We start from the raw sequence: 17831 nt of genomic DNA on the forward strand, positions 1-17831 counted from the left end.
GTTCCTTTAATGCCTATGTTCTCTTTGCTCCATGTGACTGTCTTATTCACTGTAAATGGGGGCATCCTTTTATGATTTCTTATGCATTTCCAGAGGATGGGCAAATTAGCAAACCAGCTTCACATAAGAGGGACTCTGACAGACAGGAGAGCAGCTTTGGTTCTTGCTGTAGATATTTCCAACAGGCTTTTTTAGTAGGATAATTTTTTTCAGTCCCCACAGGAATGTTCACAGAAGCAAATCTGCCTTTTATTCCACAGAAGCCAAGGGAAAAGGCAAATAACAAAGGTAATAACAACTGTAATTAAACTGTCCCTTTTGCTCATTGCCCTGTTAGGATCAGCTTCTGAGCACAAGTGTACAACTTTGTGACCAGGTGGCCTTAGGAGTTCCCTGTCGTGAATCTCAAAGCCGTAAAATTTCATCCTGGCCCTGAGACAGCGAAGCAAAATCAGTGTTGGTTCTCAGTGTGCCATCTGATGAACTCTTGGGAGCAGTGCTGTCCAACACAGTGAATATCAGAGGTGGAAATAGGAGAAAAGAAGAAAAATGGTCTTGAGATTGTGTTGAAAAAAAAATCAATTTCTGCACATGATTCTGCCAGAGACTGAAGGCTAAGCAAATCTTGCTTCTCTCATGCAAATAGTTCATTTGCTTTTAATGGGGTTACAAGTGTGATGATCAGTACTGGCTTTGTACCATGACCCTGATGGATCCCTTAGCTGGTCACTCAGCAGTTAGAGCCCTGCCTGTCCCTCCAGGTCTCTTTGTCCTGCACTGGCTCTCCTCTCAAACTCTGGTGCATAAGTTTTCTGCAACTCATCAGACTGGGAGCACTCTAAACCACTGATTTGTTGACAGTGACGCAATAGTTGAAGCAGACAAACTTATCAACCTTATCAGGGTTCCTTATGCAAGAACACTTTACTTCACTAGCACAAGAAATGTGTAGGTTTAGACAAAATAATACAACCAGCTGCACATAGTTCCTTGCCTCGATTTCTTCAGCACTCTTGAACACCCCTTGGGAAGACACGCAGCAGCTCTTTTAGATTACCAGGAATACATCTACAAGAAGAGTTGGCTGGTATAGTTGTGCTGGCTAGAAGAAGGTATTTTTTTTCTAGATGCTTGTTGCAGAGGAGTTGGCCTGTGTTTCCTTGCAAGTTCCCTTCAAGCTGCTGTGGCTTTGTGCTTTTCAGAGCCAGGGCGAACATCTGATCTCTTTGTTCTTCTAGGGAAATTGCATTGTTCTAAGAGCTGTCCCTGCAGACATATTTGGCTGAGCTGCCTTCCCTAGGTCCAGGCATGCCGTTGTCCTAATGTGCTTCCACTTGAATGGAAGCCATCAGTGTTTTAAACCTCCTATTGTCCCTTATCCAAGAGATGTGACACAACCCTGATAGCAAATGGCTGATTCTCCTAAGTATCCAAGGAGATAGTATTGCATCCTACCCATGAGATTCCTTAAAATATACTTGGGCAGGTCCCTTACCTCATCACACCCCAGTTATATCCTTAACTATACTCATACATCCCTGCCTGTACAGTACAGACATTCTGATGCTGTATCAGTATGGCTTATTATCCTATAGGAAGGAAATTAGCAGCACCAGGGTAAGTAAAGTTTTTCAACATCATTAAAATTATATCTCTCTTAGGGTTTCTTCTTGCAGACCAATAAAATTTCGCTTACGTTAACTGGAAGAGAAATACTGGTACAACAATCCCAAATACCAACCTTGGGCTAGTCCCAACCATACATGTCTTCTAAAGCAACCAGACCTGGGGGGAGTCATTGGGAGGTGGTGTCAGGAAAGCATCTCAAAGCTGACCAGACTCACTGTCCAGACAGTGGTACCAAAGTGTGGCCTTGGGGACAGGCAGGGACTGGCCAGTGGCAGCAGTCCTGGTGGCCAGAGCACTCCAGTCAGATGTGCTGCCTCCAGGCACACTCCTACGGGCTGTCCACATCAGCTAGGGGCAGGAGAGGGGATGGGTCTTGGGCTGTGCTCTACTTGGGGATGTGTTTGTTTCTCCTAGACCAATTCAGTATGTTTGTGTCCAAAGGGATTCATTGTTTTTGCAGTAGCAGCCATGTGGTTGTTTTCAATGTCCCAAGACCTTGAGTAACACCAAACTTCATGAGTACTTCCACTGGAATGAAAGAGACTCCCCTTAGTGTGACAGACATTTGCTTTCCAGCCAGGACTTATCTTCATTTCTGTTTGGCAGGCGCTCACTTGATGATGGGAGCCTCTGGATCCTCCCATACTAAGTGATGGCAAAGGCAGCTTGCTAGACCTAGAAAATTTAGTTGTCAGAAAACAGAATAAAGAAGTCAATGAGAAGCAGAGAACAGGCAAAACACATGGTCAAGACAGTCATTAGACAGTGACACAATGACACAATGACCAGTGATTTACAGAACTGGACCCTTAATTTCTCTGTGCTTTTGTTTCCTCATCCGGGCAAGTGATATAAATTGGGTCTGGAGTCCCTAGTTGCCAGAGAAAGTAAGTTACTCCTTGAGGTTTTGGTGGTTGAAGACTGCTTGATGTTTGTAGAGAGATTTTAAAAAAATCTGCTAAGTGATGCATTAGTTGTTCTCTGCTGTTTGCTACAAGTAAATTGTCTCAGCAGCAATCTGTTAAAGAAAAGAGAGAGAGAAAAAAAAAAGGAAACAAAATATTGACAACTGGGCTAAAGCCAATCATTCAGTGGTAATAGTGTAGTAATCGTTTACTCCAGTATAGATGGGTAAGGAGAAAATGTACAAACTACTATAGATTTGGTAGGCAAGAAAGATGACTGATCTTTTTCAGCCATCTATCTGACCTATGTTAAAGAGGGCTTGCTCTGTATGTTTTCTTTCTTCTTTGATCAAGCTTGAAGCTTGCAGAGTGAGGGAATAAAACTGAAATCTTTGACCTTTTTTTTAGAACAGCGTGTTGGTTTAATGTGCTGTAGGTGTCAGCAGGTTAGTTCACCAGCTGGCAAGATGAGCTTATTTTTATAATTTTTCAACATATTTTTTATTTTTGTTTTTCAAAGCTATCTCAGGTTTCAAATTCAACTGTCAAATTCCAGAAATCTGCAGTGGCTTAATTTGCTGCGCTAAAGGCATGAGGAGTCATGAGGAAACAGTAATTAAATTGCTGTAGAGATAACATCTAGATGACTTAATGGTTAAGCTTTTTTTCATTTTTTTCAATTTTTTTCAATTTTGCCAGTCTACAATACTTGGAGTATTAAAAACTGTATTCTGAGCAGCTTTCATAATCTCATTTTATTAAAAGGATATTCAAGCGATCAGCATTCAGTCATCCTCTGGCCATCCGCAAATGATTTCAGCAAGGAAGCACCAAGCATCTCAATCCAGGTTGTCCTGAAAACGCACAGATCATCTCTCTGAGGTTATTAGCTGCCCGCGAGTTCATCAGGACTGAAAGCTTTTTAAAAATTGACTTTTTCTTTCCAGACCCCGTGCATGTAGCAGGGGAACCAACCCACGGTGACGTTTCAACTCTGCTGTTAAACCCCCGCTGATTGCTGTAGGGTCACGTCGTGCCTCACGCTGCGTGTCCATCCTTGCTCCGGCGTGCTGTGTTGCCATGAGCAAGGCTTTTTACCTCTTGTGCTTCAGGTTACGTGGCAGTGGGAGGAAGGGTTGATCCTTGCTTGGGACAGGGTAATGGATCAGAGGACATCTTGAGGTCCCATTCATCTCTGCATTATGTGAATCTACAACAAGCCCAGTTGCACCCTTTGTAAAGCGTTTTGGGTTTTGTGAATGAGGAGTGCTGTACAAAAGCCAGCTGTTGTTATTATTTACGCTGTTTGTTTACTGGTCACATTTCCGGGAGCTGAGGAATGGAAAAAAAAAAACAATCAGCAGCTTCACTTTGTTTATATTTAATGCCACTTTCAGTGTTTGGGGAATGCTGATTTGTGAAACACAACTCCTTCCTCTAAACCCCCTAGTTTTAGGAGTCGGTGGAAACATTGTCTCATTCTTACACATAGGCGTGCATTTCTCTTTTGAAGCATCATTTAAGAGTTCTGACCATCAGATTTGCTTTCTGCTGTGCGTGTTCTCCTCTTCCTTTAGGAGAGAGGGTCAGGTCCCTCAGCACAGCTAAATGTGGCATCAGGGCTTGTTTACATTTTGCTGACCTCAGAACATTAGCAGACACCTCCCTGCTCGAGGCACCCCGCAGCCCCGCAGGCAGGTAGCAAACCGCTCTCCTGCCCCGTACGCCCACGCCGGCTCTCGGGCACCACAGAGGGCACAGGCGTGGGTGCTCCAGCGCTCCTGAGCCCCGTCCCTATCTCACAACTACAGAACTAAGGTCTCTCTCTTCCTCCCCACGTCCCACACAGCACACGCAACGGTTCAACCCTCGTCTGGGAGCTCTGTGTCTCCCATGCCGTGAGCGGCCCCGGTGTTGCGCTCTAGCGGTACAGTTGATGAAGCTCTTTCCGTTCCCGTCGCAGGCTGTGACAGACGCAGCCCTTACATGTGATCCAACAAATGGTGTCTTGTAAGTTGGCAGAAGAGAAACTCAGGAGGAAAGACGAAACATCTTCCCTGCTGCTAGCTCAGACATCAGCTCTGACTCTTTCTTTGCCGGCAGCTGGAGGAGTCGGAGCCAGCCTGGCAGGGGCGAGGTCGATAACTGGGGTATTGAAAGTATTTGGTCTTGATGTTGCTGAGGCGTTTTTAAAATGGTCAGAAATACGTGGTGCTTCTCAGTTTCTGGAGAAGTGTTCCACATAAAACACAGCGTTCCTGCAGCAGAATAACAGCTTGTGGTTTAAATAAATGTTGTTATTTCTGCTCTGCTGTAGGTGTACATGTATGTTTTGGTTCAGTGACTGCCAGATACTGTAAATGAGTATTGATTTCCTTTTCTATTTTAAGCTTTTTTGCAGAAAAGGCATCCCACAAGCCTTTAGCTTTCTTTGCCTGTACCTAAAGTGATTGCAACCAAGGATTTATCTAACTAAATACTCTTTTATTTTATTGTTACCACTCATCCTTACTTTAGTAGTTGCACCCCAAGTTGGTCAGGTCCCCATCCACCTTTTGGTGTTTAAAGCTTTTCCATCTAGCCCTTTTTGAGAGCAAATCAAGACAGTGTTTATAACTCATGGCAAGTAGTTCCTTATTTACGTAAGCATGGCAGCCCTCGCTGCCATAGGTGAAGCTCCCTTGGGGCTAGAAATGAAAACATTTTAGGAAGCAAGCATGCTCTCGCTAAAGTCTTTGGACAGCCAGATTGGCTCAGCGTGACCAAGAAATAACACAGACCTGGGTTTGGCAACCGTGGGCAGAAGTCTCTCTCCATTTTTAAACTATTAAATCATCTGTAGGTAAACCATTGCACCTCAGCTGCGGTTCAAATTTACTTTGGTTCAAGACATGAATAAACATTTCAGCCTTTAAAGCACATACTGCAGCGATCGCTGTCTTAGCAGGATTCCTGCCTCTCACTTTTAACCGCTTACATTCAACTTTCCTACCTCAGTTCTACAGCAAACGTGGAATAGTAAATTAATTGTAACATGCTCAAAGCCTTGGCAAATGCTTTGCCGGTGACATTACTGATTTCCCAGAGGAATAGCTGCTGATATTGATTTTGACAGAGCCTGTAAAGCCTCTCGCTGCAAAGATTCCTCTCATAGCTGGGCAGGGCTGAAGTGCAGCTCTGGGATGTGCCGAGGTAGGATTATTCATTGGAAATTAATGTGCTTAATCTCAAAGTATGTTAAAATATACATAAGTGTTTTATGCTTAAGAAATCAATCCTTGATTTCTGTCTCTTAAGTTTATGGGATAATTCCACCCTGGCTTTTGGAAAATCACGCAGAAAAAGATTGGTTATTTGGAGACTGATGTTATCTCTGGCATCTGAACTTTTTATGAGTTTGTCAGTTTGTTAAAGATAACCAATTAAGATATCTGCCGACACAGAGGACCACAGACAAAATTGGATCAGAAAGGTAAAAGTGAGGATGGGTGATGAACTCAGTGCAGGAAGTAATCAAGAGTTCCACATTACTGGTGGAATTGCCTGGTTACAAACCATACTATCAGGTCTAAGTATTTCAGGGAATTGAAGTTTTATGTTTTACTTTGGGAACTGCAGTCAGTGCTTTGTTAAAAAGTAATAATATCATACTATCTCGAGCTTACGGAACAGGTAAGGTGTCATCCCCTTTCTTGCTCCTTACTTATTCACAGCTCTCTTCCAAGCTACTGAAGATTTGCCCACGTAAGCCCAAAATGCCTGATCAAAGTACATCAGTTGTGCAGTTTTTATTGCAAGGAATGGCTTGGAAATGCTCCGACCCCCTTGTGCCGGGTGTGGGCTTTGCAGCTCCTTGCCCACACAGGTACTAGGGTGACGAGCTGAGTTCTTCCTTTAAGAACTTTTTCAATGATGTTGCTTGTCATGAGTTGTCTGTACCATCCACTCCCTGAAATAAAAACTTGAGAGTGGAGGTGATTAGAGTCATGCCTAGAGTCTAAAATGCGGGCAATCCCATTTTTAAGAACTATTGATTTTGTGTGGAGGCTGACTGTGAAGAACCCCTGGGCAGCCCAGGTTCAGACCACTAGTGATGTCCAGCTCCTGCATGAAAAATACCTTCTGGAAAAAGCGAAGTCAGAAAAAGTCTGTGCACTTGGCTTAGAGAACTTTGGGAAACACTGCTTAACATTTAGATGTAGTGTCCTCTGCACCATGTCATGATTTGTCTCAAACTATAAGCACTTCTTAGCAAACATTTGAAAATAACTGAGCAAGCCAGCATGTTACTAAGGACCTAAAAGTCCCCAAGTGACTTGTGTGGACGTAACCAGAGGGATGGTTTACTAAGTAACTTCCATCATTTGAAACCTACAGAGGCTCAACTAGAACTCCCCACCTCAATACAGGGATACTGCTGTCCAATGCCATCTTCCCTGCTGTGCAGGAAGGTGAGATTAAATGCTCAAAACGGGGTTAGGGTGCCAGGTAGGGAGCATTCGTGCATGGCTTGAGCTGATCCCTTAATCAAGCACACCTTGTGCCTTGCTAGGAAGCCTGCTTGGTCTTTTAGGGTTGAGTTGGGTTTATCAGGTTATGAACTTAGAGCAGCAGTAATCAGCGACTTGGCAGTGGAATGGGTACCAGTGTTCTGAATACGCCAAGAGTGCAAGTGAACTCAGGAAGAAGGAACTGGTTTTGCACAGCTGCTTTGAAACAGAGACATGGTTTTATATAAAAAAACCTTATTTGTTCAGTGAACAGGTTTAGTCCTGAGCTAGTGAGTAGTCCTGAGTTTAAGCAATAGTGACTGTGCAGAAGAAAGCTCTGGCCCTTTAATTGCAGCTTTCTCATGCTTTGAAAGGACAGTCCGTCTAATTACACAAGCCTTTCTTTTTCCAAGGCTTTCGCTCACCAGGCAGTGCCTGCATTTTGATTTCAGGAAGAAACTGCTACACAATTGGCTAAATGGTAATTTTTGTCCCTTTGGAAATCATTAGAGCTTAAGTGCAAGTCTGTGAAAGAGGAGGGGAAGGTCTGCGAAAACTGTTCTTGCTCTTACTCCCCGTTTGTTGGTTCTCCATTGAGAGTCATGATCCTGCAGCCATCTTCCATCTGTGGTGGCTTTGCTTCCAAATGAAAATTAATTTTTAATAAAATTAACAAGAAGTATCTTATTTTTTCTGATTTCCAAGGGGATCTATGCCAGAAACTCCTTTGCTTCTTTGAGTATTCTTCCTCCACACCTTAAAGCTAATCTAAGAATTTTGAATGTGATTTCAGATCGATTTGAATTTTGCAGCCGATGTCTTCTATGCAAATAATGCTTTGCACAGTTTTCTTAGGAAGACACTGACTGTTTTGTGCATCCATTCTTGTAGCTCCCTGTGGGAGGTATGACCTCCATTTTATCTCTCTTGTAGCCCTCGTACCAAGGAGGGGCTGAAGCGGAGCAAAGTACAGAACTGGGATGTCCACTTCCAGCCTTACTCCCAGCCAGGGGCAGGGGCAGTTCTGCCCACACTCCTCCCAAGTCACCCCTTCCTCAGTCCCGTGTGTGTGGCAATGCCTACACCTTGCCTCTTTGGCAAAGAAGTCACAATTCTTCTGTCAAGGATTCCTGTGCTCTGTAGAAGGGCGGCAGCAAGAGGAAAGCGCAGCTCCAAACCCCAAGCTGCCCACGTCTCCAGAGTGCTTGTCTGCCTCGCAGATTCAGAGCAGAAGGTCTGGCAGTCAGTTCTGCCCAGGAAAATCCCATCTCTGATATCAAAGTGGAGGAGTGTCTCCCTGAGGCAGTCCGTGTAACCCTAGAATCCCTCCTCCTCGGTTTCATCCAAGAAAGGGATGGGAAGATCCGGCCCATGAATTTTAAGCTACACACCACGCATCTCACCTCTGAACTCAGCCTTGTGTCCCCTAAAATATTACTTCAAAGCTTCCTTGAAACAAAATACAGCTGGTCTCAAATGTTAACTTTGCAGAGATTTGTCCAGAGCTATGCAGTTGCCAGGTTCCAATAATTCCTTCCCTCCCACACCCACCTGAAATTTCCTTCATCTCTTTTCCCTATATTAGACCACTCATGAGTTATTCTCGGTGAGGGCTTGCTTTTCAAAGAGCTACAATAAATCAGAGTAAGCTGTTTCTCCACATTGTTTTGTGCTGGCTCTAGCTAGATCCTGTTGAACCTTTTGTTTTGAAATATATCTGTACTACCCAGTTCTGTCTCTGCCCCACTGATTTATGGTGTCTGCACTTTGTGGTGGTGTTGAATAACTTACCCGTGTTACTCCTCCTGGAGGTCATGGCAGTTCTCAAACGTCCTCCTAACTCTATGCTGATGAGGGATTGTTGTGATTTTGAGATGTATGAGGACACCAGGCTTGCAGACATGTTGCAAGAGAGTTGCTTATGGAAGCAAGTGCAGATTTTAAGACTGAGCCCTAAGTCTCTATGATGTTAGAAAGTAGGATGCTGCTTAAACTAACAGCAGCCCCGTTGGACAGGCTGGAACGGGAACTTCCAAGCCTGAGTAAATGGGGAAAGGAAGTAGGAAGCAGAGTTTGCTGGAAAGGTTTATTTTTTAATTGCCAGTTTAGGTTCTGGACATGAATGAAGCTAGTACTAAACTAGACCAAACCATATCAAACACAAATGTGCAGAATCTTCAGTTCCCTCAAGCTCTATAAAATCAAGCAGAAATTTGGTAGTGTGAGCACAGTGCATGGTCCTTTGATATATTGTTGGTGCTTAAAGGTTTTTCACAGGTTAAACTACTACATTCTTGAACTACTACTACTACTTACCTCAGTCTATCTGGAAGAGGTGAATTCCTCCAGATTTGGAGCTCTGTGAGATATCCATGCTGATGCTACATGGTCTGTGATACTGAGAGAAAGTTCATGGAGACTTGACTCCAGGCTATTGCCATTCTGACTTGCTTTTTCTCCTGAGTTGGGAAAAATAGCTATAGAACTGCTAGTTTAACATAGCTTCAATGATAGCTGAAAAAAAAGGTGGCTACCCAAATTATGGACCTACATGGCAAAGCTATGGGCCAGTAGAGCAAAGGCTAGGAATGCATTTCTCAAAAAAAACTGAGCAAGAGAGCAAGCAGAGCTCTTGGGTGTAATGTCTCCTTGAAACATGGCTTGGAATTGGGAGCAAAGTCATTACCTCTTGCACGTTCAGAGGGACATAACTCTGCATGTTTCCTAGAGACAGAAGGACAGCATGAAGGCACACACCTGACTCCACCATAAATATTCCTGTCTAACCGGAGACACTAGGCTGAACTCTTGGCTAACTGTGTAGGTCACGAGCATGCACAACACGAGAGAAATTGCCATAACTGTTTGTAATCCCTGCCCATGGCCCAAGTTTTGTCAGGGTTGCTTCGGGACACACATCATCGCAGGAAAAAAAAAAGTGCAAAAGCTGACTCAAAGAGCGGATACGGAGACATCCCTCTTCCAAACTCCGGGTCTTACACTCAAAGCAAGAGGCTCAAGAGCCCTCCAGAGAAAAGGCCACCAATAGTAAACAAAACAATTCTTCATTACGTGTTCTTGGAAATGATTAGCTGGAAATTAAAAAAAAAAAAGGTAATCTTTAACCAAATTCCATGGGTAGAAAATTGGAATGACAGTTAAAGCTTGACGAAGTTACAAGCTGCTTAATGCATGATCTTATTATGTGAAAGATAACTAATCTTCATAATCAGTGAGGAGTAGTAACCCAGCTAACACGAGAATGCATAGCTTTAATTAATTTTCCATTATAATATACTTTGGAAGCAAAATATACATACATGACATTACAGTCTTAACAAGTGAAAAAGGTTTGTGACCAACTATCCACTTGCTTGTCCAAAAATGCCACCAGTGAAATGGTTTGGACACATAAAGGTTAATTCTTCACTGTGGTTCAAAGACTCGGGCTGATGCCAGCTACAAAGGAACTGATAAATCAGCTCAACACAACAAAATAGAATACTTAATTTCAGTAAGCCAGTCACTTTTCTGGCACCCTAGCTAACTCAGAGCTTTCCTGTCAGTTTTTAAAAATTACTTTAGGAATTTAGTGTCAAGTATTCAAAACTGCTCAAATCAGATGTTCTTTGTTAGAGTTGATCTGGTTCTGGTAACAACATACATAATACCAAATGAAAAGCATAGTTGCCTTACATAGAATAACATGGTACTAGCTTAAGTTGCAAGGGCTTGATTCAGGAAATCACTTCCGTGTGTGATTAAATCAGGCCTTACTCTGGACAGCATTTATAAATCCTTTTTTAACTTTTATCGTGTACTTTGTAAGCCCTACTGACTTTCTTGAGTTGAAGAAAGTTTTTCTGAAGAGGGATGCTTTTGAATGGGGTGGAAAAGATTACATTTTTCATATATGCAATCATAGGAAGTTTGTTTTCCGTTCTTTCGTGTAGTCCCAGTGTTTCAGGTTATTTTCTGGCAATAAAAGAGCATGCACAGGGTCCCACAGAAGTGGATCTGTCCCCAGAGGACACAAGATGTTAAAATCATAACGTCCCGCTCACAACCTTCCTCGCCTAGTTCAGTGTCAGCATGATTTTTGTTGAAAATAAAGCAAGAACATGGGTCTTAACGTCCAGCAGGACCCAAGTCCTGAGTTGTGTTTCTGGCCTGCCAGGTTTCACAGCACAGCAGCTTTCTGAGTGGTGTTTCCAGGTGTGTTTCTGCTAGTGCCAGAGCCCTGATTTAAGAGGGCTCTTGCTCATTTGTGTAAGCCCGGTGCTGCAATTTATTTTCTCTACAGTTGGTCTCCTGCAATTGATTGTGGAATTGCATCTCTAAACAATTGTCCTGGCACGGCGGAGGGGGCAGAGGTGGCAACATGTGCACGGCAGTAACAGAGAGAGCCTCTAAAACTGGTTCTGCTCTTGCACCTAAAGCTGAATTCCTGCCCTGTGAAGCTGTTCCCCACGTAAGAAGTGAGATATTAGAGGATGTGAAGTTACAGTGAGAAATACGGAAAGCTTGCAAACAGCTAATGCTTAGATCGGCCGGTGACCTCTCCGAGAGGCGGGACAGAAAGACAACGTGTTCATATAGGTTTGTGCACACTGACTTTGCCTTGCAGCCTGACCTCTACTGCTCCCAACCTTCCTGGTTCAGGAAAGGATGTTTGCACGTGCCTCGTACCAGCTGCACGCGTGGCATCGCTGTGTATTGCTTAGCAAGCTGCACCGCAGGAGGGATTGATACCAGTCATGGGGGACCAGCACAGTGGAGATGTGGGACTGGTTACTGGTATATACCATCACCTCCTAATGGCAGATAAGTAAACATCGCCAGTAGTCGTTTTGAACGGTAAAGACAAACGTTGTCCTGCCCTCTTGTTGTAATAAGTAACTGCATGTTTGCCAAGCTGTGTGGTACCAGGAGGCAGAAACCTGCAGTGGGGGGGGGAGGAGGAGGAGGTGGTGAAGGCTACAGGAAGGGCAGGAATCTGTGAAAACTGTTGCTTTTGCAAAAAGCAGTCAATAAACTGGTTTCCTTTAATAGCCGTAATTGTTGCACGAGTTAGGTGAGTGCAAGCACGTGGATGCTTACTCATGCTCAGCTCACACCTTGGCTTTGTGTGGAGACACACCTGCCGAGTGTGGGGCAATCGTGCCATTATGTGATGAGGTGCTTTCCTGAGCAGATGCCAAAGCAATGCTATTTCGAGATGTTCAGCAATTGCAGTTCCACCAGCCAAAGCCAGCTGAAGCATCCAAAGATCCATCAGGTTTCCCTGCCTGCGGTTAGAGAGGCTGGAGTTAGCATGGGTTCAGGCACAGGTCAGTCTCCACCAGAAAGCTCTGCGGGCCGTGCATGACGTTTTCTACCTGAGATGTGCAAGTTTCCAAGGATTTCACCAGTGCAATTGCAGGAGCTGGGAGTGAAGAAATTTCTCCCCAGGATCAATTTGATATGTGGCCAATACACAAACCTTGTTTAAACAAAATTTCCATTGAGATTTGCACAGAGGCCCTGCAGTCCTGCAAAATCTTAAAGCCTGCAGGGTTTCTGTATTAGTTTTAAACGACTCTGTTGAAAGCAGTCCCTGATAGTCTGTTATTCCAGCCATTGTGGTAGGAAAGAGCAGGCTGTGATTCGAGAGCAGGGGTGTCTGCAAAAATGTTTACATACAGTAAAGAACTGCTGTCAGTCAATCTAATCACTCGTCGTATTTTCATGCCAGCTTGCTAGTGAAAATATGTTGAACCATGTATTTGTTACGCTGCCTTCAGGTATTATTTGCAAAATCTAGACTTGTTTTGTAACGGGAAGTGGGAGATTAGGTGAAAGAGCCAAATCCTTCAAGCCTTGCTCAGATGATACTTAATGTATGGCCCTCGTGCTTAGACCTGAAAGCTGGAGCTAAAGAGCTGTGTAGATGTGACCTAGTTTTTAGTCAGTAAAGCCTCTCTCACTTTTTATTGAACAACAAAACAAGCTACTTCTGTTTTGACGTAACAATTTGGAAATTTTACACCTTGCTTCTGACTGTTGATAGGACAAAACTTTCAAAAGTATCTGAGTCTTCTCAACAGCTACTGCCGTTAGGGCTGGTAAGGCACAAACAGTCTCAGGAATTTTATTCAGTATTTTGCAGATAAGGGTCCAAAGGCTCAGTTCTGCAACGCCTGGCAATTGTTGTGCTAGATGAGAGGAGAGGTTGCAGGAACACCTTGCCTCTCTGAAGCATTGAGTTTTTTTCTCTTTTCTCACTGGTTTCACAGAAGATGAGGGGGCTGAGCAGCTAGCAGGATGCTGTCAGGCAAAGTCGTGGTGCTGCATCAGTGTGAATGAAAGCAAAATTAGGGCTTTGCTGTCGGGGATGAAATAACAGCCAGAATTTCCTGGCAGAGATCTCTTTGCCAGCTTCCCATTAGGTTTCATTCACTTGATGCATTTCAGTGCATACATTCAAATAATATTTCTCTGAGAAATGAAGGACTATATTCAGTCAGCCAAGTTGCACCTTAATCTCTGTGCCTAGTCAGCAGAAAAAAATATAGGTCCTCTAAAGAATAACCAGGGACTTAATTAAGACACTGAGCAGGGAAGCTGTCATGAGCCAGGTAATAGGAAGTACACGGCAGAGAGCCTTAGCCTAGCCGAGTCTGTTGGACATCAAGGTGATGGGTACACCTTGATTTTCTCTCACATTTCCTTAGTTTCTGCATCAGCTTCCTGTACACGCAGTGCCACTGCTTGCTGCAGCGTGGAGTCCAGAGCCTGTGGGTTGACAGCCTGGCTTTGCTTCATCCCCCACCCCCTGCCGCCGTTCCGAATGTTTGGCAGATCTGCCAGCCCCGGACTTGGGGACTGTGTTGTCTCTTTAGGTGACCCAGGACCAGGGCTGAGGTACCAGACCATTACGCATAGGTGGAGGCAGAAGCATTTGGATGGTGCCTCCAGTTTTCAGGGGCACATACAGAATAATGACTCGCTCTTCCAGGACATGTAAAGCCATGATGCCTCTGCTGCAGAAAGTTAATATTCTCTGCTGTGGAATGAGCATCTCTCCATTTCTTCAGTATTTGGAGCTGTAATAATAGACCCTGCCCTCTGAAAATCAGACTGTCTGGCAAGTGCATTGATAACTTGACAAATCTATTGACTGGGAAAGATGACAAGGGAAGAAATGACTGCTCCACACTAATTGTTTGAAACCTTCAGTGATACTAAAGAACATTTGTAAGGCGCAGCAAGTTAAATACGCTACATGACCTAACCTCACCCTTGCTAATTAGTATTAGACAGATACCAGAGCATCTTTGCATTGCTGCTTTTGTGTTTGCTGTATGCTCTTTAAAATCTTTCTGGTTTCTATGGATGCTCTTTCAAATTGTCTCGCATGAACAAATACTGTGAAGCAGGTGCTACTCAAAGAGCTAGAGCAGGAGTTTCTACATCATCCAACATCTTTTTTAAGTTTAAATATATTAAGATCAAAGACAGTTATTGCAGTGAATACACTGTCTAAAAATGTATTCAAAACCTCAATCAAAATAAAGTTCAGGAATTCACTAGCTGAAAAGTGCTGTAATTATTTTATGTTGTCAGTTCATTTAGTATTTCACTGTTAATGTACCTAAAATGTCTAACTTGTAGCCTTCATACTGTTTTGTGGTTGCTGATGTTGCAATGACAGATGGTACTTTTAAACAAACAAGTTGTGTTTATGTTGCTAAAGTTGGATTTTAAATAGTCACCTGTCGAATTCAGCAAGAATTTCATTGCTACTTCTGCTATAGTTCTAGACTAATTCTATGCAAACTTTGCCCATGGCAAGATTCGCTCAACTTCAACCACTCTTACTTGATGCCATTCCAGTAGAATTAAAGCATAACTGGTAAAACTGGAATCTCTGAAGATACGTATTTGCATGTCTTTCAAAAAGAAATGTCTATTGGACTGATGTTTTTTATGATCCCTGCCTGTAGTCATACGGTGGCTACGTAAAAGTCACTTTAATCACCAATGTGAAGCAACTGTTTTGGGGCAGAAACTGGAATGCTAAAATTACCAGAATTGGGGTAAAAAGATAAAATTCCAAACTCCAACCAAAGTTCTGGACTCTGCTTGAGACCCATTCTTTAGCTGAAATTTCATCTCTAAGAGTGCTCTGTAGCATCAGACAGTGTTGTAAGGTATAAAGTTAAGGACAGTATTTCTATTTGAAATCACAGGGAAATACCAACCCTAAATGAAATCAAAGACAACACTCCCACTATAGGAGCAGAGTAGATGCCTCAAGCCCAAGCCGGAGTTATCCACCTCAACGGTTCATGCTGATTGATGCCCATCTGCATCTTCGACTTGCAGCAGACCTTGGTGGCAGACAAATGGGAAAGAGCCACGTCTGTCCCATGAGCAGCTGACTTCCATGCGGTCTGTCCTCCTAACACCTGGTGAAGACCAGGTTGATGGCAGGCCAGGATGGCAATCGGTTCTCCTCTGTTAAAACCCACCTCAGCCATTATATACTTGCCTTGTATTTGCCGATGTCTGAAGTGCTGTTGCTAAGTTGAATATGCTGGTTTTACTTGCAGCTCTGAAGCCTTTGTGGGTTTATTGCCAAGTTAATGATTTATACCTTAATGCTCCATTTAGGGCCCTCGTGTTTATCGCTCATGGCGCTGGGGAACACTGCGGTCGCTATGATGACTTGGCCCAGAGGCTGACAGGACTTAACTTGTTTGTTTTTGCCCATGACCATGGTGAGTAGCCTATAACAGTACTTGATTTACAGCAGCTCAGGACTTTACTGAAGCAAATGCCATTAAAGCTACTCAGCAGTGAGAGAAGAGTTAATAAAATATTTACACTTCAGCATAAATGAGAAAGGGATCATCTGTTGCTTTGTAAAGATCTGGTATTGAATCTATAAAAAGCTCTCCCTGCTCCTTGAGTTTTCCTCAGCCTTGTCATTGATATTACTGCTGGTGCTATTTTAACCTCTGCCTAAGGGATTATTTCGCTTTCACCTGTCTCTTGGGGTGAGGTCAGTGGACAAAAGGCAAGGCCAAATTCTGAGCTGACAGGTTGAAATGGGATGAGTCTCTCTTAGTGTAAATCTGATTTCCTTCTGGCAGATCCTCCACTGACAGTGGAAAATATACTGCAGTACCTTGGGAAGTATACTGCAATTTACTTGCCTGGGGCTGAGACTCAGACCTGGCCCTAGATCTCCTCCAAGACAGGACTGCTTAATTTGAGCTTGAAGATCCTGAATGTGGTAGAAGTTAGAGCACGTGAGACATTGCACCATTTAGGCTGCCAGAGGAAAGGCAAAACCTTACTGAAGCCGGATGACCAAGGCTTCCTCTTGCACTTGCTCTCATGACTCCCTTTCAGTCACAGCACGGCATTTGATGTGCAAAAGTTAACCCTATATTTTCTCTGAAAAGGAGAATACCTAGACCTCAAGACAGCTTGCAAAGAAAATAAATAAAAACCATGTGATTGTTCTGGACAATCGATCACATGCCATATTCAGGGCTGGCTTTACAAAGACAGTTGACCCATGCAGAAGTATCATTTCTGACCACATGAGTCTCTTCCTCCCTACTGTGTACAATATTTCTAAGTGTCGATTCATTCATTTCTCTATACTTCCTCCTGAGTTGGACGTAGGCTAGCAGGAGTCCGCAGTAACCCCAGCAGAAAGCATCTCCATCCCTCTCTGTTTATCTGCATGGCATACAGTTAACGAGGAAGGTGATGGAACAGGCCACGTGCTGTCCACTCCGCAGCTGCTGTTAGTAGACCCCAGACAATATACGCAAAAAGTTACTGAACTCCAAGACGCACAAGCGATTTGTTCAGAGTCACCGTAGGCCCACAAGAGACTGCGGTTGCTCGCTGTGCATGCTTAACGTCGTGCCTTAGTTCCTCATTCCCTTAAAACTTGATAAAGGTTTTAAGAAGTAGAGTTAAAATAACAATATTTGAAGCAACAAAGCTAGAAGAAATGATAAAACATTGTATTTATCGCATGGATTTGATACAGAGAATGCCTCTTCTGTTGATGGAGAGGGGCCTTTGGGGTGAAGGTTTCTGTCAGGCATTTTTTGTGCTGTATAGAGAGAAAGTTATCTGCTCTCTTTCTCCTTGGATATCTTTTTGACTGCAGAATCGTAAATATTTCATGGGGTTTTTTTTTCTATAGACTGATGTTGCTGGATTAATTGCTTCACTTCATTTAATACAAATCTGGTTGCTCAGGCCAATTAACGATTTCAACGTCAAACCTACAGTTTTCTTTGTAAATTCAGTTTGTTTTTTCTTCATCAGTAATGAGGAGAACGTAAACAGGGACCCGAAAGCAGAACACAAAGAGCTAATTTAACTGAGCCTGGATTCACTGTAAGATAGAAAGACAATTAAGATATTTTAGGCTCCGTAAAATAATCTTTGCACCTAAAGAGGTAAGCGGTGAGGATAAACTGTGTTTGATGGAATACAGGTTACGGCCCGAGCTGGATGTCAGCAAGAGCTGAAGGACATAAACACCTCCATTGCCAAATTTGCTCAGATCGGACTGGGAAGTTTATAGCTATCCTCCACCATTTAGCTATTCCAAATCACTTCAACAGTGTGTTCCCCCTTTGTGTCCCATCCTTTGGATATCTTTGGGTAATATTTATTATTCAATTGTGTTAGCAAAACAATTGCTTTCTGTTCCCCATGTCTTACAGTGGCTCTTGGTCTTACGAGCTTTGTGTAGATTTCCTGACCTGGACATTTGTTCTGATTCTGGTTT

General features: G+C 43.4%; 1 protein-coding gene across 4 annotated transcripts in view; it reads left to right on the plus strand.

Moving 5' to 3' along the window:
* Positions 1-17831, plus strand: part of MGLL (monoglyceride lipase) — a 106892-nt gene that overhangs the window by 47372 nt on the left and 41689 nt on the right. For all 4 annotated transcript variants that reach the window (XM_075762108.1, XM_075762111.1, XM_010304973.2 and 1 more), the window contains one exon: positions 15680-15786. In XM_075762108.1, the coding sequence (XP_075618223.1) occupies positions 15680-15786 (107 nt within the window). The remainder of the gene's footprint in view (positions 1-15679; positions 15787-17831) is intronic.

The sequence above is a fragment of the Balearica regulorum genome, chromosome 10 (assembly GCF_011004875.1).
Source record: "Balearica regulorum gibbericeps isolate bBalReg1 chromosome 10, bBalReg1.pri, whole genome shotgun sequence".
NCBI classification, from domain to species: domain Eukaryota; kingdom Metazoa; phylum Chordata; class Aves; order Gruiformes; family Gruidae; genus Balearica; species Balearica regulorum.